General features: G+C 40.8%; 1 protein-coding gene across 1 annotated transcript in view; it reads right to left on the minus strand.

The window, feature by feature from the left end:
* Positions 1-23237, minus strand: part of DAAM2 (dishevelled associated activator of morphogenesis 2) — a 130489-nt gene that overhangs the window by 73635 nt on the left and 33617 nt on the right. The window contains exons 3-4 of the mRNA XM_019473261.1: positions 9726-9800; positions 2713-2807 (exon numbers count right to left, since the gene is read on the minus strand). Of these exons, the coding sequence (XP_019328806.1) occupies positions 2713-2807; positions 9726-9800 (170 nt within the window). The remainder of the gene's footprint in view (positions 1-2712; positions 2808-9725; positions 9801-23237) is intronic.

The raw sequence follows: 23237 nt of genomic DNA on the forward strand, positions 1-23237 counted from the left end.
CCAAAAAGTGATTTTTTTTTTCCAGTCCCTTGTAAGTTTTTACTTTTGCTGCACTTCTGAACCTCCATTTTTGGGCACTAAAATACCAAAAGAAAAGCTCTTCTCTCACTGCTTCTGTCCAACAGTTTGTCATCACACTTGTTTATAGTCATAAGTTCTTACAAACCCAAAAGAAAATGTGTTTCCTTACAAGATACAGATGTGGGTTTTTTGTTCTCTAAGGCTGGGGTTGTTCCTGCGTGCTGGGACATAACCTGGCTTTATTATTTCAGGGCAGCTCCTAAATACCAGAACAAAATGCACTTGCTCAAAGGGGGCCAACTAGCTGCCCAGGGATCCTTCTATCACCTTTTCTCCAAAGAGGAGAGGAACTTGAGTTTGGGTAGGTCTGCTTCAGTTTTTGTTGCTGTTAGAACTGGTGGGTTGGAATAGAGGCGCAGATTAGTACCATTACTACGCATTTTCTACTAGAAGAGACACGGTTCTACAGTAAAATAAAACACAGAGCCAAACACATGCAGTTTTCTTCTTTTGATTCCTCTAGATCAGAGAATTCAAGCTGAGGAGTCTATTGGTAAGCTGTCAGAGCCCCTGTGTACCCTACCCTACCATCACAAATGGATTCCAGATAGTTCATCCTGTGTGAATTTAGGTCTCTATTTTCTTCAGAGGCCTGATGAACAGAAGTGGCAAGGAAAATAGGATTTAATGTCCAAATTCAACTAGAAAGACTAGTATTTTGAAGGCTTGGGTATCGTACTGCTTATGAGAGGGATTTGATGGAGCTGAGGGCCTCTCTACTGCAACCTTTCCATCAAGAAGAAATTGGCTTGTTGATCAGGCATTGGCATACAGCCCATTTGGCAGCTAACGAATTGAGTCGCTGGAAATTAGTTGAGACATAGGACTTAAGTCAAAATTTGGCTTGGCTTAACTATTTTAAAAAAAAAAAAAAAAAAAGCCCCAAAACCATCCAGACTTGCCATCGCCAGCGATTTAGAAGAGAACACTTTATAGGGCAGCTCATAGATGCTTGTACTGAAGCTTGTTAGGGTTATTATAAACAGACGAAGCAACACGCTGTTGTCAAGGGGATCCAGCAGAAGCAATATAGGTCTGAGAAGGAAAACCTTGCAAGGCTGTGAGCAAAAGACATTTCTCTTTCTTCTTCTCTATTGCCTTGCTCTCAACAAGGAGGCCGGGCTGTCCTATTCAAAATGACGGGGCAGAACAACCAATGGTGGCCACCAAAGTGTTTCAGCTGGACATAGCAGAGAGGCCTTGCTGCTGTGGCTATGCTCAATGAAAGCTCTCTCTTTCACAGAGGAAGCATCAAACCAGCTCCACATTAATGTAATAGGGTTGCTACATCAAGTCTCAACAGCACAGGACTTTGGTTTAAAATCCTTGTGAGAGTTGGGAGTTTGGCAGTTGTCTTAGCTTCCATTTTAACATTAAGTCCAGCTGCATTTTACTTTGTTCTCTGCTTTAGGACAGTGATAGACAGGATTAAACAGTCACTTAGCCCTTGGGCTAGATCTCAATATAGGCCACTGTTTCTCCACTTCCATGTTAAAAGCACTCACCCTACCCACGTGCTAAAGTTACCAAAGTCTGATGAATCTTTATGCCTCCGAGGAGCATCGGAATCCAGCTTTGTGCTATCTTACAGCCCGTCACAACAGAAGGTAAAACACTGAGGTTTAAGCTGATGCGCTCTACCTCATAGTTGCCATGAGGTGAGAAGCTGCATGCAGTCAACTTTTTAAACATAATGAAGGGGAGAAGCACAATCAGCACTCAGCTCTGCAAGAAGTCCCAGAAATATCTTCACTTCAAGTCAACGTAATTGCAATGCAAATTCTTTGAGACAATTTTTTGGCTTGTTTTTATTTATTTAATTAATTTGTTTGGTTTGGTTAGGTTCCCCCCCAAAAAAACCCTGTTTGATTAGGCATTATTGAAGCTCTCTGAAACTATGATTTCAGCATAGTGTGGATGCAAACACATTTGGCCTATTTTGGGCCCAATACAAAGACATTCAGAAACTTTTTGACCGAGTGTTTCCTGAGATCATCAACCATAGTTATTGCTTCTGCACAATGCTCTTCAAAGCGTTAAATGAAAAAAGTTTCTGTGCTAGTTAGTTTGCTATTGTTCAGAGTTTTGATCCCAGAAAAACAAAGATGACCTTACCTTCAAAGGCACAGTACACAATAAAGTCTCAACATTTCTCTATGCCACAGTTACACATAGAACAGGAAGAATGCCAAACCAGGTGATGTCAGATGGATTAGCTGCTTTGTACCAAACAGTTCACATTACTAAAGATAAGGGGAAGCCTGAATTCAAAGTTCAGAGTAGAGGCTGAGATTTTGCCCAACGTGAATCAAATTACATGGGACGTTCAGGGGACTACGAAGTCTAGAATCTGATCTTCATAGTCATTACCTGTGTTTGCACATATCTGCCACAGGTTTTTCACAGTAGACTTTGTCTTTTATTGTCCTGAAGCTACATGGTTCAGCATTAGTGTGCCCTCCCAACTGGGCAGGTTCAGACCAGGGGACTGTAGGGCTCTGTGTGGATTGTCTGAAATATCAGAGGCTTGTGTGAGGTGAGACAATGAGGTTTCTGTTCTTGCCACTCTTTCCTGTGTCACATCTGACCAAAGGGAGGCAGTGAGTTGTAATGAAAGACGAACAACATTACCTCATGGGCTGAGTCCGCAGAGCTGTCTTCAAGTCTTCAACTATTTTATTTTTCATTTCTGTTTCTTCTTCATCGAAAGCATATAGAGTCTGCATCTGTTCAGAAAAGAAGATGACAATCAGGAAAGCTCGGGCTGCCTGGAAGCTAAGAGACAGGCCAGGAATTATGAAAAACAACTATCCCATCAACCCATGCAGAGGTGCCTGCTGACCTCTCACCAGGAAAGCAGTGCCTCAGCTACAAAACTGAATCCAGATGAGGCTGCTCATGTGGACTGGCAGCAGCATACCGCTTTGCCACACTGGCTAAACTAGGGTTCTCAGATTACCCCCCAAAAATCATACTTGCCAGTATGCCCTCAGAAAACTGTACCTAGTTTGGAACAGTGATCTGCTGTGGAGATCTATGGATATGTGAGGCAAAGTTTGTAGGGAGAGGTAATACCTTTTATTAGACTGACATGGCTGGAGGGATTTGGGGGGGGAAAAAAGAAGACAAAACCCCCAGACTTATGTGTCAGGTTTCAAAGCATAAAAGCTTTTTCTTCAAGGGACTAAACAGCAAGTACCCTGAATTGCAGTTTGTGTACATACAAGTTTGACTTTTCTTCCCCACGCCAAGTATATCACCTGTTTTAAGACTGATTTTCCCTATACACTTTGCCCTTGCTAATTAGGAACATTTACTGGAAAAAGCTGAAGCATCATAAAATCCCTGTCCCTGTTTTTTAACAAGTAAACTGAAGCACACGGAGACTAGATTTTCCCCTGGTATGCAGCTTGAGATAACTAGAACTTGCAGTCATGCAGTCAACTGGAACTGAAGATGCTGTGGGTTACTGTAAATTATGATGAGAGATGATGAGTGGAATACACGCAAAAATACACGCAGGAATACATGCAAAAAATAAGGTTCTCAAAGTTAGAGAATGCCATTAAAAAAAGTGGTACATCAGGAAATCAGGGCTCCGGCCCTCAGCACCGCTGCAACCTTGTGATGTGAAGCAAGACTCTGCGGTGCCCATCACATAGACCATTCAGGCTCACAACTTCAATGCGTGACTTCTTAAAAAGTCAAGACTCAATGCTGGAAATTCTTAGCCTATAGCTATGTCTTCTTAGTCGCTTTAATTGTAAAATAGAGAGGATAAATGTGTCTCTTATTGTGGCAGGACCTCTGGGGGATATCACCCAGTGGTATCTGGAAAGCAGCTCTGAACCCCTTCTCAAATGAATAACCCGATTAAACTAGTATCATCTATCAGGGATCTGATATTATACCTCTCTGTGGTGGAATCTGAGTAGCTACAATTGTGGCCCATTACAGCAAAATATTTAAGTCTTTATTTTGCTATTTAGCAAGCACCAAAGAAAACCTTCCTCTGACTGGAACTTCCCTTAACCCTTCCCCCCACCCCCAACACCTCACTTCCCTTGGAAGTGCTCCCATGTTGCTTGCTTTTGCAAACCATGTGGTGCCAACACATGTCAGATCCTGAGGGTGGTCATTTGGCTACATGCCGTTGCTGTCTTATGCTGAACAGCTGGCATAGGGAGATGTGTTTAACTCTAGGGGTCCTCTCTCTGATCCACGCTAAAGTCAAATTCACTCAGTAACAGAGCAAGCTATTTCCTGCCCTAATGGAATGACAGAGCGCTACTGATGGAAAATGAGCTGATGATGTTTTATCTTTTGCCAGCATCCCCCGACAGCCAGAAACATAAATTGAAATGCTTAAGCCAAGCCATATATGATCCCCCTCTTTGAAAAATAAACAGAAATCCTGAACAGGCATTATGGAATCTCAATGGCAGAGTCCTGGGGTGTGATTTGGGGCTTGATTTGTATTTTCTTGGGTGACAGCCCATCTGGTCATCTTTCCTTTGGCCCATAAATGCTCTTTTGAAAGGCTCTCGTTCCTCCAACGGCTTAATTTCTCCTCTGAGCCATTGTGGGGGGAAAGCAAATGGATGGCAGGAAGGTGCTCAACAGTATTTCGTTCAGAGTGAAAAAGGCCCATTTCCAAATGAAACAAATACAAATAATCCTGCCTTTACAACAGAGGGTGATTATAGAAAACCCCTTTTCTAAGGCTGCAGGCAGCCAAGAGCCCTTCATTTCTCACTCCTGTGCATGGCCAGGAACTCAAATCCTCATGCCCTTTCTAAAGACAGACTGGTCACGCGTTTGCATTATGAAATAGCTTTCTCGGCAAGAGTTATAGAAAACATAACTGTCCCTGGGAGACAGAGGGGAGGGAACTGTCATTATTTGAGGCTGGATTTCATTAATGTGGCTGACTGATTAATTGCTTTCCTGAACTACAAACTGCACTCGAAGACTAACGTCTGCTGTGCTGAGGATGCAGCTAGTTACTATCAGTTAACCAAACATACTAGGAAAAGGAAGCAAGATAGTGCCAGGTCCTTATCTGGTCCCTAAAAAGTGGTGCACATAAGGCTCTTTTTTACAAGCACATTTTGCATATTTAAAGTTTTCCAGATTAAGTGCATCACCCAGGAAAGTATAGCATCTAGTTACTTGATTTGCCAATTCAAAAAAATTCACCAATTTGTGAAAATAATCATTCACATGGAATTTTATGTGTAAAACTTCAGGTAGTCCAAGAAATTACTTTTGAAAATTTGGCCGCATTTAAAGTGAAATATTTTAGTTTTATTAAAAGCACAGATTAATTCCCACACCTTATCCTAATGGCTAATCATTCCCCTAAACTGCTGGGAAGGAAAATACAGTACCATTTTGACAGTATGTGTGAGAAAGAGAGAGGAAAAAATGTTCTGATTTCTCATTATAGTCCAAGCTCTTTCTTTAGATCTTGTCTAAAATCATAACTAACAAAGTGTTATCATTATTGAAATCACAGTTCATAAACAAATACAAGTAAAATTAAAATCAAAATTTGATAAAAAAAAATTGTATTGCATGCCTCCTATGACATACCTGGGCAATACTACTTTAAAACATTTCTTCAAAGAAAACAAGTCAGTTGAAATTCAAGGTGCACCACATCTCTAACTACATTAAGGCTGAACTAAGAGAATAAACTATGAATCATAAAATACGAATAGATGTAATTTAAAAAACCTGAACTTTTAAGCAAATAAGCTTAAAGTAACATAGATGTCACCTAACCTAGATGGAGGAGAGAGTTATCATCCACCTGCTAAATTCTGCTGAAAGATATATATTTTTAATGTCCTGTGAAGCTGCTCTGCCCTGAACAAATGCTTTCTGAGTCAAGGAAAAGGGCCTAGTTACAGCTGTATTTATTAATCTTGACCCCTGTCTCATACTCTTGACCGAGCCATCTCTCCAGAAAAGCTGGATCTGCAACTACTGTTCACCTGAAAGTCTCTCTGTTGAAACGCATACACAGCCAAGCTCATAAAAGCAACGCAGTGCTGTCAGAAGTTTTCCTCCCCAGTAAAGTGAGGGCTATGTTTATTTGTGCTGCCAAGCAGACAGTATCATGGGGTGAGGAGGGCAGGAGGAGCACAGGGAGGTTTCTTTGCAAGTGATATTAACACGGCAGCTGCTGCATTTTTAAGAAAAGAAGTTTTGTGTGTTGATGAATCAGCAGAAGATGACAATGACCTTGACAATGGAAATGGTCTCTAATGGTGGGCATGCAACCTGTCCACCATTGCCAGTATCATTTATAGCATGTAGACATCAGAGGACTGGGCAAATTACACATCATTAGCAGCCGTCCCTTTCTCTTAAGGATTGGTCTAGAAGACTCTCTACCAATGACCTACTTGGCCCCTTCCTTTCAGTCAGGCTACCCGAAGGATGGGACAGTCCCTCCACAGGAATTGCACGCTACAGACTAGTAAAGAGATCCAGTTTTACTGTCACATGCTCTTGTGAGAATCGGGTTTAAAAACTATTAAAATCTGAAAAGTCACAGCAACAGAAACAATTGTGGGAACAGCACTGTGCCTAAAATTCATGGCTTTTTGAACCGGATCAGGAATCTGTGACCTAAAGTGCTTCCTAACATAGTGGTCTAAGGTTACAAGTAGGGAATGTCAAACATGTCAGGAATCACCACATTGCTCTCAAGCATAATCTATGAGGGGCAGATACGATGGGTAACACTGCAGCGGGTCTTCTGAGAAAGTGATCCTTGAGCACAGGGGCCTTGGCCTGCTGAAATCCACAGGAAGATACTTAATGATAGCAGCAGGATAAAGATGCCATTTTCATTTTATCAGTGGGTAGGGAGAACTTTTTTGCCAAGCTAATATATAAAAAAGAACTTCATAATTAAACAAAAGGATATAGAAAAAGATGTGAAAGCTGCATGTAAAAAGATTCTTATGCAGTTAATTCACAGGAGATGCAAAGATTAAATTTTATTAAAAAAACAGGACTTAAGGCATTTTAAACTAACACTTCTATGATTATTGCTACCATTTCAACTCTAATACTTCTTGCAGTATTTCTAATTAAAATATTGCAATACCTGATAGTGCCCAAGAGACGCAAACTGAAATGGACTAGACAGTGGCAGGAAGCAACAGGAAACATGTTTTTCTTTCACCACTTCTGAGCCAACTCCACTTGGATGCAGTTTGAAAAAAAAAAAAAATTAAAAAAAACCCACCACTAAATTTAGGACTGAAATTATAAGGGACCCAAAATAACCGTTTGGAAGTTAAGAATCTCAGAGGTCTAAATAATAATGAATAGAACATGTCTTTTAAAGCATGTTGGAGCTGGTTCTCAGCTGCATTACTCCAGTTTTCCGCTGATACGATTCCTGTGAAATCAAGTCAACTAAGTTTCACCTGCCTAAAAGTGAAGCAACTAAGTGGTAAATCAGAAGCAGCGTTTTTAACCCCAGTGTGTCGTCTTAACACTTCAAGCATAAGAGTAAATCATGAGGCTTGAAGCCAAATAAAAAGTTATCAATCATTCAGTGCTGAGGCATGCAAACAACATTACTGGGGCTGGCGTTTATTGGTGCTCTTAAAACATGTTTAAAATTAGAAACATAGGCCAGAATATAGTCTCATTCCATGGAACTGCTCCAGATTTACAATAGTGGCGTGTACATATTCACTCCAGGTTTACATCAAGATCATTTAAAGACTAATCCAAAAGTCACTGAAATCAATGGAAAAACTTTCAGTAGATTCAAGAGGCCTTGGATCAAATCCTACCAGAAGTATTTGGCTCAGTGACATTGCAAGGTTTCATACTTTTTTTTTTTTTCCTTAATGGCCCTTGTAGAGCAAATTTGTTCAGTCAGGAAATCAAAGCACAGTACCATGCCAGTCACAAAAGCTCAATCTCTTTTCTCAAAACAAGTCCATATTCTTTCTACTCCATTACTCCGCCGCAAGAAAATCTGGCATGAAGGAAGGTGATCGTTTTGGTTATTCATGACTCACAGTAGAAAGCAGCTTTTCTTTTATCCTCTTACAGTGAGTTACAATAACTTGCAAATCTTGATTTTTTTACTGAGCAAGACATATTTCACCATGAGAAATGCATCAGTATTGACACATTTAGCATCCATTAAGGCATTACTTTTATGAAATTATTTTATAGCTCATAATCACCATACAAAAGGTGCAGAGAAGCCTTTAGAAATCAAACATAAAAGCAAAAGTAAACAAACAAGGTGTGCTACCTAAGATGCTAGGAACAGAATTTATCATCGCTTCTGCACAACTGCCAAAAAAAGCTGAGTAGATGTTGCACATGAATAACTGGAGGCAAAATTTGACTATAAAATCAGTAAAAGGATCAAATTTCAAAATATACGATCTACCATATCAAAGGAGATCAGTGGACACTATATGCAGGTGTTCTGCTTCTGCTGGTGACCACCTCTACTGGATGCTTCAGAGGAAGAGACATATTATACGGCTATTAAACAAGGACAATTAAAGAAAGTTTTCCTCAAATATCTTGTTGGCTGGTATCTAATGTCTAAGGTGTTTCAGCCTTATGTTCCTCTATTTATCTGCTCTTATACAAGTGGATAACATCGTACATAAACAGCTACCTTTTCTTTAGTTCTTCTACTAAAATAATAACCCTAGTGTTATTTTGTAGATTAGTTAGAAATCAACTTGAAACCACACAACAAATCAAAACTTTACCTAGTTTTCAAATAGTTGCTTTTCTGATTCATGAAATAGTCTCTTGTTCTTCTATTCTGAAGGGATAAATAGGGGCCTTGGTTCCCTTTTGTCCATGATTTCATATAATCTTCACTTACAGGCTGCACTTAAGGCTCCTCTTTGAAGAACGAAATTATTTCACCTCTACTTGGCCCAAATGACACACAGGTCTCCAAAAATGCTAACTGCAGTTAAAAGTTTAGTTTTGGAAAAAGATGCTTTCAGTTGTCACTGTTTCAGACTGGCTAGCCCTGCCAAGACACAAGTACGAGCTTGTGCATATGCTGAAAGCTAGCTTTACATTAACATTCCTCAAAACTTCCAAAATAGGGGTCATAGCTGAACTACCTTTGTAGTTACAACAACACTCAAGAGCATGACAATCTCTTCAAGATCATTATGGTCTACTACAGTTTAAAGCCAGCTGAATTGTACAGGAATTCAAAAAAGGCACACAGCCATTTTTGTCCCTTCTTTTCAGGACCAGTGCCAATGAGCAGAGATCTAAGGATCAGGGCCATACTTTGGGATAGGCTTCACAGCTGGCGTGTAAATAATTTTAAATCATCAGTCTCATTATTCCAGCTCTGAATTTTCATTCCAGAATCTAATTTGATTGCCTTCAGTGCTCAGTATTGTAGAAAAAAAACCTGGAAATGCTTATGGTGCTTTCTAATCTGTTCTTCTGCTAGGGCAGGGCTCTTTAATACATATACTCGTCTTTTTTCAGAGGTCCTATTTTAAATCAGTCATGCACTTGGGCTAACATTCTTCTCCTTTGGAGACTTCTTCCTAAAGAAACACATCTCTATGGTAGGAAATCTTCCCTGCTTTGCAGGAGAGGTAACTTACGGCTGCCATGGAATTGATGCGGTCGATGTAGTAATCTGGCCAGCTGGTAGCAAGCTTATTAGGATCTTCTTGTTCCTGAAACAGAAAGTTAAACAAGGTTACACAAGAAGCCTTTACAGGATGAAATGCCACTGCAGAACCACCTGGGATTCTTCACTGCGTTGTTCTTTATTGTGATATCTCCCCCCATATTCTTGTATAATGCACATAGATGTGTGGCATTTATTACAAACATTTCTGAAAGTGTAATGTTAGCACTGTCACCATGGTGTGTCAGATAAAAAGAATCTCCTTCAGCTAAGGTTATTAAACACAGAATAATAAAGTTTGATGGAGACACAGTTATCTTTGGCATCTAAACAGCAAACCTCAGTCCCGTAAACATACTAGGTTTCCAAGTAGAAGGATAGCCCATTTACAGATAACAGGTTCACATTTTGTAGCTTTATATTGACAGATCTTATAAATCATTTTGCCTTTCTACTGCTACAGCAATGGTGGGATTCACCCACGAAGGGGTTTAACATCTGCTATGGAGGAAAAAAAAAAATCAAGTCAAGGAACCTGAAAAGAAGCCAAAAGACTGTCTCATTTTGATGTGATAAACCAAAAAGAGGTTTAGACTGGACATTAGGAAACGTTTCTTTACTGAGAGGGTGGGCAAACACTGGAACAGGCTTCCGAGAGAGGTGGCCGATGCCCCAAGCCTGTCAGTGTTTAAGAGGCATTTGGACAATGCCCTTAACAACATGCTTTAACTTTTGGTCAGCCCTGAACTGGTCGGGCAATTGGACTAGATGATTGTTGTAGGTCCCTTCCAACTGAAATAGTCTATTCTAGCCTATCCTATTCTATTCTATTCTAAAAAGTTAAGCACAACCTCAGAACATCCGAAGGAACAGAACAGCATCCCCTCAATTACAGTAGGAGCAGTGTTAATCTTTCTACTCCTACTTCCCAAATAATCCACCTGAAATCATCTTCACTAGACTAACCTCAACCAAGCTCAACTTCTAAAAGGAGACCTACCCCTACTCAGGAACCAATTCTTTCTTGTTCCTTGGCTGCTCAATGGAAATGAGATTTCATTCTAATGGGTCTATTTATTTCTAGATAGGTGTAACAGTCACCGGCAAAATGAGGATTGGTGTCTAGGATCCTAATCTCCCATTATAAACTACAAGTAACTCATATTAAGACTCCTAGCATATGATAAGAGATTGAACCACTTGACTCATCCTAAGGATGTCCAAAGATGTATGAAGGCTGTGTGGATCTCACCAATGTTGTCTGTGTATGAATGCTTACTCATACTAGAAAAGTTACTCCGGAAGATACACAGAACAATATTAAATGTGTAGGTCTATCAGAGTACCTCAGCTATTCCAGAACTGTTTGATTTAGAGATGAGAAATAGCTCTACATGCTCCCTGCTGAGCCACATTCAGAAAATACCTTGCTACCTGACAAGTTCCTGCCAGGCTACTTACCAAACATGGCAACAATTCTGCACAAATCAAAATCTTCATATTTAGAATTAAAAACAAAATCACAACTGAGACTTGGATCTTTCCTTCCCCTCTCTTCTTTCCACTGGTCTTTCAACATGTAAGCTAAGGGAGTATCTCCATTCACGATAACAACAAAACAGCTTTGTTCCCATCTAGCAAAGGACTGCAGTACAGACACATCCTAGACAGATCACAACTCTTTATTCGGCCCTTGCATCCAACTGAACAATTAAGAAGAGCAGAAGATTTAAATAAAGTATCATATAGTAGACTACCACTGTATGAAAAGTATGGGAGGCTGGCAAAGTGGCAAGAGATGCCAATTACATCCACACTTGCTATGCACCCACCACCTCACGATAATAAATGGTGCAACTGAGAACAAGCTGACCTTTCTCAAATTAAGTGAGAAGTTCTGCTGCTTTTCCTTACTTCCTCTTCCTGGCCACAATCAGCAGCAATCTGATGGACCCAAACCCATGCCAAACGGCACATTACAGAAATATGCAACTCCCTACCAACAGCCAGTTAGAACTGCCACACCACATGTTATTGGTGGACTGCCTTTCGCTGCCCCTTTTCTGTGTAGAATACGCAGCGGCAATCATAACCCTGACAATGGTTTCACACTCGGCAGACCTTAACCTCCCATGCAAAAGTCAAAATATGACCTTGCTGATGGAAAAATAAATTAAAACATACAATAGATAAATACAGCATTATTTTTATAAGATAATCTTGTCATCCCCAAAGAGAACAATAGAGATGGGGAGTGAATCCAGAGGTAGTGAAGTAAGGTCATTCTGCAGGGAACTGGGTTGAGCCACCCGTCTGAAGTGCAAGGTGTGCTTATATGCCCTCCTGAAATTTTTCTCTGCATAGAATTATGAAAGTGCAAGTGACAGCTATAATTGCAGAGTACAAGTGACAAGAACATTGTCAGAACAGGGAATACGTATGTTCCCTATACTTCTCCTGCCTCCTTTCTGGACTCCAAGTAAAGAAACAAACACACGTAAATTAAGGACTGCCTGGATCCATCCTTTATATCCCAAAATAAGCTACAATACTTTTTCTCCTTAAAATTCTTTAGGGGGGAAAAAAAAGTATAAATGCCGGAATGCCACAACTAACCTTTCTAGATGTCTAGTCTAGACATGCAGGCTGAAAAGCATCAGGATAGATACACTAAAAAAATCAGAATTCTGAATAATTTCCTACCTGAACCCAAACCATTAGAAATTTCACAGTCAGAACCAGGGACAAGAAGACTCTAATCCCCTAAAGTATATCTGTACATGTGGTTAGCTTGGCTAATGAGATGAGGTGCTTGGTGTATCCTGCTTTTGACCATTCTCCGTCCACTACAAATTGGGCTGAACTTGAGCCTATAAGTCTTATGTTTTTGTTTTGTTTTTAATTAGAATTGGGAGAAAATTGGTTTCAGTGTAACACAGCAAGTATAAGGTTTTTTCCTGAACTAAAGCCCAGACTGAAGCCGTACACTGCTGAGGTTAAAAAAGTTTTAGCAGATACTCCACTATGCAATCCCCACTTTCTGAAGTTCTTTCGGCCCAGAAGCATATTAAGCAGAAAAGTCCATCTAATTTCAGTCATCCAGCACACTCCCTGTGCAGATCAGAATTTTATGGCTGTCAATGTGTGTTTTACTTCACTAGAATAAACGTGATTATGTACTTAAAACCCGGCACTCTATTTCCATTATGAAGCCCCAGAAATCTACTTATACTTGGGATGAACACAGAGATTTTTATCCAGGCCCATGAAATCATTAGGTGGCACAGTGTTATTTATAGCAATCACCTGGGCAACATTTTCAAAAGAGAGACAAGTTCACACCTGTAGCATCAGAGCCATTGGAAAAAAAACATTTTATTGCCCAAATTATGCAAGCTCTGCCCATGGTAAGAAACGGCTGTACCATGTGGTACATGGTAGACCATTTTGTGGTCTACCTGGACTTCAGCAAGGCCTTTGACACTGTCTCCCACAGCATTCTCCTGGAGAAGCTGGCGGCTCACGGCTTAGACAGGTGTACTCTGCGCTGGGTCAAAAACTGGCTGGACGGCCGGGCCCAGAGAGTTGTGGTGAATGGACGGTTGGACTCGATGATCTTAGAGGTCTTTTCCAACCTCAATGATTCTATGATTCTATGATTCTATGTTTCCTCTCAGAGAGGGGAAGATGAGTCAAAAATGGAAAGCAATTAAGGATGGGGGGGTGTGGGTGTGTGTGTATATGGTGTGTGGGGGGGAACAAGAGGGTGCTGGGGTTTTTTGTTTGTTTTGTTGTTTATGTCTTCAGGGTTTTGACTCTCAACTAAAACCTCAGAGAAAACTGCAAGGCAACTTGATGATAATGGCAAAACCTTTCCCTTGCTGCAGGAGACACAGAGAAGGAAAAAAAGAAGCCAAACCAAAAAATGAGAGGCCCTAATATACAAAGCCACATAGGTATCAAAAGCTGAAAACAATAACCCATCTGTATAAGGGAAAACATTAGCTGAAGGAATCTATTAAAGCAAAGCCTTCTTTTAGCTCCTTGAATAGTGTAAACATTACATTAAAAAACAGACGTCAGCTTGTGGACTTTATAAGGGGCCATATCATTCTTCACTGGAGTAACAACTATGTAACTGCTGTGAAAACAGGATCTTGATACTATACAAGCCTGCAATATAGCCAAGGTATTATATAGGCTTTGACACTAATTTGGACAGGCTCCATGCCTTGGTGGAAAGTGGAACTTATGACTTCATCCCAAATAGGGGAGTTTTGCAAATATTTGGACCATCTGAACCAATCAAAATGAAACAAAATAAAACAAAGTATTGTGTGCACAGCTCAGCTGACCCTGAAAGCCTTTTTGCAAATCCTGGGAGACCTGGTCCATTGGGCAAGCTGTCCTCTAGAGAGCAGAGACCTTTAGTCGCTGCCATGTCAGTGGGACAGCATTTGCGATACAAAGACTGCCATCATAACTGACATAATCAAGTATTATAGACCACTGCCTTTGTGGCGAGACTTTCTTCAAAGAAGTGCCAAACACTAGTGTTACAGAAACCATGTAGAAATGCCAGATATTCATGGCTGAGCGGATCATGAAAATGAAAGATGCTGTTTATATGGTGGGTGCTTCTTTCAAGACTGAAACCATCTTGAAAGAAATAGCACAGAAAGCCTGAACAGTAACTGCCTGCATTGAAGCTCTTTTGTGGTGAGCACTGGGTTTCAGTTTCCAGTGATGACACATTAGTATTTTACTTTGCACCAAATGCACCCCAAACAATGTTGAGCAGTTCTCTAGAGCATGTCCTGAAAATCTGAGCATGTCAAAGCGTTAATAAATACATCCACAAAATTAGCAACTTTACAAGGCTTCTTTCATGCAGATGGAGACCGGGAGACATATATGGTGACATGACAATTAAAACTCATCCAGGAAATCACTGGCAGAGTTAGGAACAGACACTGATCTGACACCGAATCCAACACTCTCTTATTTCCACCATCATTTATATCAGGTTGTTTTTATGCAATGTAGACAAATCCTAACTCCCTGGGACCAGCAAGTGCTTGGCATCCCTGGGTGTCCAACCGCTACACGGACTTTGCCACTACCTGCACACACACCCCGTGATAAATTGCCAGGGCTGATGACTCATGAAGCCTTCTAACGTGTAAACGAAAATAACACTTCCTCCTTGAACAGACGCATCAAGAAATACACCATGTTATGGATATCATACGACAAGCATGGGTACTATTGGGATGACATCTATTCATTGGCAACATGACTTCCTTCCTTCTCAAGCCCGTCTCTTCAGAACAGCTGACCTTACTGCTTTGCACTGTTCAGAACAAGATGAGAACAAGCCACATACCTGATGCTGCAAAATGTGGGTTTAAAATCTTTCTTGGGCAAGGAACCATAATACCATTCATTGAGCTCCTCTCTATATCAGTAAAAACAGCGTGCAAACACAGATGAAGACTATGAGACGAGGCTACTGTAATATAAATTCCTGTTCCAGCTTGTTCACTGTATTGTGTCCGGACACTGCATGCTCAAGTTTATACTTGGGTCACAAAGAATTGCATTTGCTTGCAAAAGCCACATTAAGGTTAATGTGGTTCCTCCTCGCAACAGCTTGCATGCATCATTCTATTACCTCACAGAGCTGAAAGACAGGTTATTTTACCTGGTGTGAAGGGCCAGCATCATCACATAGAGTTCAGAAAATATAAATCATGGAGTTCAAATCATTACAAGAAACTAATACCTTTTAAGAAAAAGTGAAATATCTTATTTGTCATACTAAGTAAGTCCCCTGTAGCTATTTTTTTTCATATTTCCCATTAAAAGGCAATGGGAATTGGGATCCTGATTACAAATAAGCGGGGATTTTTTCAGGTTTTTTTTGGGGGGTTTTTTTGTTGGTTTTTTTTTTTTTAATGCCAGTTCACTGAAACTTTAACTTTTAAAATTACTTAAACCAATTGAGATGAAAGCTTTGCTGGATAAAGATTCTCTGCTTCTGGATGAAGCCCTCCCACACTCTTCACAACAGCTTAGCTGGTAAAACATTCATCTGAGATATGCAGGATTCAGACTCATATCCATGTTCTGTTTCAAAGTGAGGTGCATGACCCTTGCTCTCCACATGAATATTCTGGCCACTATAAACAAGGTAGGTTTTTTGTTTGCTTGGAGGGTGGAAGATGGTTATCACTTGTGCTTCGCTTCCCACAAGTGCTACTCTTCTCCCTTCAGATGCTTTTAAAAAAGACTCAACTTATTGCAACATCTGCTATTAATGCTGAATACAATACAATCTTGTAACACCTTGCACTCTACACTGTCAAAGGTCCTTAAAGAAATTCACGTATTAGGTTTTTCAGTCTCTCTTTCAGTGACATCAGCAGAAGCAGGGAAAATGGGATGCAATTACACAGCTCCCAGTTACACAGGAAATCTGTAGCACAGCCAAGAATCAATCCACACTGAAGTTGTACTGCACTCTCATCCAAACGACCGTTCTCCCTTTTTTCCATGACCGACTTACTGACTTTTCTTCACTTTAAGGAGAAGTTCAGCTTTCAAAGAAACATTTACCTGTTCATTAACACACTGTCCATCCTGTTGGCTATGTCTCAGTTCAGAGCAGCCAAAGTTACATAAATAAAGAGAACTTTCATTAAAAGACACAAAAACTGTTTGATCTGCTGTGGGATGAAATACTAATTCAGAAGTGGAGCTAAAATACATCTAAGCTTTTCAGACAGTTTATGCCTCCAAAAAGCCAACCATGTCCCAAGAGATGCTAATTTTGAAACACGACAGACCATAGGACTGAGCCATTCACTAGACAAATGTGTTCACTGCTCCATTTCTCAGACCATGACTAGCATTTACACAAATATTCTCAGGGTTTGGGGGAGGGAGCTATATCCAAGTCTTTTAAGCACAATTTATCCAGAGTGAGAAAAACAAACATTACTTCTCTCCCTGGAATTAAGCTATTGATGTGCAGATAATAATCCTTCTGCCACAAAAGCAGTCTACTGGATAACTTATTAAAAGGGAATATTCATTAATTACCAGCTGGAGCATGCAACTGAGGAGTTCTATTTGCCTCTTATAAAGGTCAGGTATAGCCATACATGCTTCCAGTTCACTGGATTATGACACAGGAATATTTTACCTAACTGATCACAGGGTGGTTTTTTTTTTCCTTTTTTTTTTCCTTTTTTTTTTTTTCTTTTTTTTGCTTCATTTAGCCTGATCTCTGTCCTGCTGCCAGTAACCTGACGAACCTAATAATGACCTCTGGTGCTGGTTACTAACCAGGCTTTCAAAGGAAGAACCAAAGGCTTCATATTATTATTTATATCACAATATGCATTATACTGCCAAACTGTAGAACTCTCTGCCACAAAATATAATAAAGTCTAAAAGCATAAAAGTGAAAAAGGGATACATTTATGAAGGATGAGGATTTCTTCTTAGAAATCTTTTCATAATACTGAGAGAAGCTTCAATGCTGCTGAAATCCACCAGCCTTTAGAAATGAAAAAGGACCCTACCACAGGCTGAAAAACGCATTATACTGCCAAACTGTAGAACTCTCTGCCACAAAATATAATAAAGTCTAGAAGCATAAAAGTGAAAAAGGGATACATTTATGAAGGATGAGGATTTCTTCTTAGAAATCTTTTCATAATACTGAGAGAAGCTTCAATGCTGCTGAAATCCACCAGCCTTTAGAAATGAAAAAGGACCCTACCACAGGCTGAAAAACTTTCCAATAAAGTTAAATATATGCTTTGTTTTGAACTGCTTATTCCATCCATCACCTTTTTTGCTTCCCAAGCACCCATAGATCTAGCAACTCTAGAAACTGTACATCATATACACACAATGTGTCATTTCCAACCTCATCTAACACTCAAAACCACTTCAAATAAATTACTTCTAATTGGTGTCAGTCTAATGGAGATGAAGGCCATCCTTTTATTTCTTATCTTCCAGAAAACATGCCAGATCCATTGCATACACACACACACAGAGATACATAGTGTCTCACTGAAAATGGACTGGAATGTGATACCTGGCAGGTAGAAAGGTTGTTGGTGCAGTGTTATGAGCTGAAGATAAGAATTATTTTTTTCTGAAACCTCAGAAGTCTCAACCACTGATTTTAATGAACTGTATAATTGTAGTGTTTAAACCAATATTAAGTTTTACAATAACCATGTCTGGCACAAGACTTACTATAGATTACTGCTGGCGAGAATCCCATTTTAAGAAACTTTAAATTATAACAGGGTTGCATAGTACACTTTTAGTTTTAAGAACCTTTCTTCTCTTTCCTCTTCTGTTGGCTTTTTATCATTCTCTCCAATACAGACAGATGTAAACTTGCTGCCAGCACTGACTGCATCAGCCTCCCCTTATCATTTACAGATCGTACAAGCGTGCTTGTCCCTCTTGAAACATATTTAGCCCTGCTGTAGGATGGGGATCCCACCCTCACCAGGCATTGATTTATGGGTATAGTGCAGTGACCCAGAAGACAACTTGTCCCTATATTTACAGAACTACTACTTCGGTGTTCCCCAGGGCTCAGTACTGGGGCCGGTCTTGTTTAATATCTTTATCAATGATCTGGATGAGGGGATCGAGTGCACCCTCAGTAAGTTTGCAGACGACACCAAGTTGGGCGGGAGTGTTGATCTGCTCGAGGGTAGGAAGGCTCTGCAGAGGGACCTGGACAGGCTGGATCGATGGGCCCAGACCAACTGTATGAGGTTCAACAAGGACAAGTGCCGGGTCCTGCACTTCGGCCACAACAACCCCATGCAGCGCTACAGGCTTGGGGAAGAGTGGCTGGAAAGCTGCCTGTCGGAAAAGGACCTGGGGGTGCTGGTTGACAGCCGGCTGAACATGAGCCGGCAGTGTGCCCAGGCGGCCAAGAAGGCCAATGGCCACCTTCACATGGTCCAGGAAAAGCGAGGTTAGCTTTACAGCTGGGCCGACCCGGCGCGGCTGCAGGGTTGCTGGGCGCCCGGAAAACAGCGCCCGTTCCTCCTGCCGATTCCCAGCACACCCTCCCTGAGTCGGAGCCCTCTTTCCCGGTTACATCGGGGCCAACGGTGAGATAAAGCCCTGCCTTTTAATGGGACACGTCTGCTCAGGGATGCCTGATGCCCCTCCAGCCCCTCCAGCCCCTCCAGCTCTCAACAGATTGCTTGGTATTTTATTTCCCCCCAGCAAATGCAATTTTTTTCCCCTGCTATGTTGTAACGATTTGGCAAACTTAATGTGTTTTACTGGGGGGCAAGCTTCCTTTGCTTTTTGCTCCCTTTGCCCAGGGAAGTGGTTGAGTCCCCATCCCTGGAGGTATTTAAAAGACGAGTAGATGAGGCGCTTAGGGACATGGTTTAGTGGACATGGTGGTGTTGGGTCGACAGTTGGACTCGATGATCATGGAGGTCTTTTCCAACCTCAATGATTCTATGATTCTACTTAAATGTACACCTGAGGCCACACTGAATTATCCAGCACCTTCAGCCCTCAGGACAAAGCTTACGTGCTGAATTGAAGTCTACTGGTATTATGCATTGTTTCTCTGATGAATGTTTTACCTTTGTCATGGAACTTGGTCTCTTGTTGGACATGTTCTCCTGACTCTGTTGCTGCCTAAAGATCATTCTGTCCTATTAGCTGAAGTCCATACTCATGTTTGAAACCTCTTATATGCTCTACTTTTCACAAGCCCCAAGTCAATCAACTGATATTTTGCAGTTGATAAGTGTATAATCTAAACAATTGCCAAATCACTGCCAAATAAGACAATTCATGAATCCCCTGCACTTCCAATAAAGACATTCTCAGGAGTCTACCTTCCCTCAGCCCATTCTGTGTACTTCTTTTGGAGGTGAAGGGAAATGTCCACTATGGAGGATCTACTGGTCAGGTCAGTTCACAATCATTCTACTCAGGGGGTCTTCAGGAGAAGAAAAAAACATTTCTCATGGACACAGCCTGCTCTCCAGGTGTGTGGCTGTGGACCTAGATTGTACTCCTGAACCACAGCTCTGTCCCCACAAACCTGTGGCAAGCTTGAGGTCAGGGTCAAGGTTCTGCTGTGATTCCTGTGGCAGGTGAAGCCAACAATCTGTCACCATCCCAACAAATCCTAAGCAGCAGCAGCAGGACATACTCTATTGTTTCATTAACAACCAAGCTCTGCATTGTCCCTACTCCTTTTTACTCTGTGTTTTGTAAAAGTATTGTTTGTACATTTCCATTCTGGCATTAACCCTGTTCAGCTTGCAGTCAACATGCTGTGGATACAGAAAGGGACTTTTTCCTCACCCATCCAGCTTACCGTGTTCCCTTTCCAACAGCACTGTTTTCAGCTGTATCCCTACCCAGCTAGTATTTATGTCATTTGGACCGTCTCCTTCCTCACTTCCTTTCCTCCTCCTCCTGGCATTCTTTAGGCAATGTGAAAAGCCACAAAAGAGCCCAGCCTGCGTAACTGAGCCTCCTGTTTGCCACATGCCCGTACTGAAAGTTCATCTTTTTGTCCTACTCTGTTTATCTCCAGCAAGCAACCACTTACCGTCTTTTCTAAATAAAATGAAGTCACCTACCATTCATGGCAATCACCCTGCATGTTGCTTGATGATGGGAATGAAATGTCACTAACCGTGCTCAAAGACACAAGGAACTACCTAAGACACACCTACCTAGAGCCAGCACAGCTACCTAGGACAAGTCCCTCTGGGAGCACACACAGAATTTGTTAATGCCAAACTCTAAAAGGTTTCTCTTCACTGTCCCAATGCTGTGGACAATGTGGACAACAGGTCCACTGTCTGTTTTTCCAGTGACACCGCTGCTTGCTCCAGTTCACTTCTGCCCCTTTACTAAGAGGGATGACAGTTAGATGGTGAAAGCAGCCACATATTTTCTATTTGTCTCCCTCCTTTAACCCCAATCACTATTGAAAAAACAGTAAAGTTAGGAGCTATTGGACACGTGAACAAAGGGGTAAATCCACGCTGAGACACCCACGGCTTTTAAGCTGCTAACCCAATATTTGAGTGTATCATTCGGTTGCTTTGTCTATCTCTCCCCTTTCCATAAACTCAGGTAAAACTGTTTCCTTTCTCCCAGCCTTCATTTCTCTTGCCTATTACATCTGCAAAATGTTTGGGATGCCAGGTACCTTTCAACAGATGAATGAAAATCATGGAAGACAATATGATTTTCACCTAGATTCTGGTGTGTAGCTGAAACTGTCACATCTGACTGAATGAAAATGAAACAATTCTCCAGAATAGCAGAAGGAAATTTCTTGCTTTCTCTTCATGGCTGTCACTAGATCCTGGCAACAATTCTTCAGTGTGCCTGTTTCTAAATTTTTCACTAAAAAGATAGGGAATTCAGCAACTCTTCCTGCTCAATATTCACTGGCTTTTGAAAGGCTGGTGAGCATTCAGTGAAATTCAGGATACAGAGAAGAGCGAGCCCTGGTCTGTGCCAAATCTGCTTCTCATGTACCAGAGAAATATGCTAGTTATTTACATATTCTTTGCTCTTGCTTATCCACCTGAGACTAATCTGAACGGTGAGAACTGCGTTGTACACAGTATATATTATTATTATTGCATACCATCAGCAGAACTGACTCATACTTGGATTGTGGACACTCAGAATTTTTGCAAGAGGACAGACAAGGACAGAACATAATCCAGTGGCAGCAACTAAATCACACAATCAGCATTTACACGTACTTCCCATACAGCAGAATTGGATTGCTCACCATTATTTTTGTTCTTAAGTACAGCAAATTACACCATCTTAGTAGGATGACAGCTGGGTAAATGTTTTCTTTTTTTTTTTTTCCTCTCCCCACCCCCTTCTTTTTTTTCCACAGTAGGGTCAAATCCGCTCCCACTGAGCTCTCCCAGACTCCCACAAAATGCAAGCCAAATGCAAAACACAGCATTAGGCATGATGATGACAATTTTCCAACTATCACTGTATAAACTCAGGACTATTTTAGGCCTCATTTTTGAGAGGTGTTGAGTGCTAACTTCAACTGGAGCACTAGTAGCACACCTGAAAAATGCAGAACTACAAGATGGACGTCCAAAGTCTACATACTTAGAATATCTATAGCAAATACCATGGCAAGTTTACGGAGTTTATGTCTTCAGCAGTCTGAACAAAAGAGCTGGGAGGACATTTTCTAAGTGACAGCTAACCTTTCTTGTTGGAGAGAGAGAGAGGGAGAGGGAGGAAGAAACTAAAAATATTCCATGCTGTTCCCATGGGGGGGGCAGGGAAGAGAAGACTTTTTGATTATACATAAATAAATATATAATTTCAGGGCCCTGACCCAAAATAACCTCTTATACCAGGATAAATAAATGAGTCTGTAACTGTTAGCATTGCAGCATGGAAAACATAAACCAAGTAAAACGAACGATTTGGAAAAACTCCTTATCTCCTCTTATGTCTGCTACAATGTGGCCTTCTAGGTATCACGATTCCAAGCTGTAATAATGGTATATCAGCTGAATTGTGCAAGCGTTTTTGCCTCCTTGACACCAAATTCATCCTTTAAACCACTACAAGAGTGACTCCAAGAAAAAACAACTGTATTTTTAAGAGGAGTCTCTTACATCATTAAGCCTACTATACAGTTTCTCAAAGTAACCACTTGCTATAGAAGGGAAAACCAAGGAAGAAAACATCAAGACACAATTACTGGAACTTAATGATAAACCATATAAAGTGGCCAATATTTCTTCTCAGGTATGCTGACCTACACAAGGAATAATGGGGTCAACATCAACAAATTTACACTTATGTGAGTTGAGAAAAAAGCCTAAATTCATTATATGGAACTGTTAAAGAATGAGATAGTGTCTTATATGAAACTCAAGTTTTATTCTTCTAGCAAGAACACATCCTCTGCATTAAATGATGTAGAAGGAAATGTATATCATTTTAGGCTTTATTTTACACTGTATTAACCATGTTGCCCAAATTTGGGAGCTACTACTTCAGCCTGCAATACACATTAACAGGTGCCATTAATCAAACAGCTCTTTCCCACTGAAAACACCCAAGTACACCACTAATCAGGAAACGTGTTCATTTGCTGCATTACAATCATAGAAACATAGAACATTTAGGTCGGAAAAGACCTTTAAGATCAGCCCAAATTTGGGAGCTACTACTTCAGCCTGCAATACACATTAACAGGTGCCATTAATCAAACAGCTCTTTCCCACTGAAAACACCCAAGTACACCACTAATCAGGAAACGTGTTCATTTGCTGCATTACAATCATAGAAACATAGAACATTTAGGTCGGAAAAGACCTTTAAGATCATCAAGTCTAACCATAAACCTAGCACTGCCAAGTCCACCACTAAACCATGTCCCTAAGCACCA

The sequence above is a fragment of the Aptenodytes forsteri genome, unplaced genomic scaffold, assembly GCF_000699145.1.
Source record: "Aptenodytes forsteri isolate BGI_AS27 unplaced genomic scaffold, ASM69914v1 Scaffold309, whole genome shotgun sequence".
Taxonomy (NCBI): Eukaryota; Metazoa; Chordata; class Aves; order Sphenisciformes; family Spheniscidae; genus Aptenodytes; species Aptenodytes forsteri.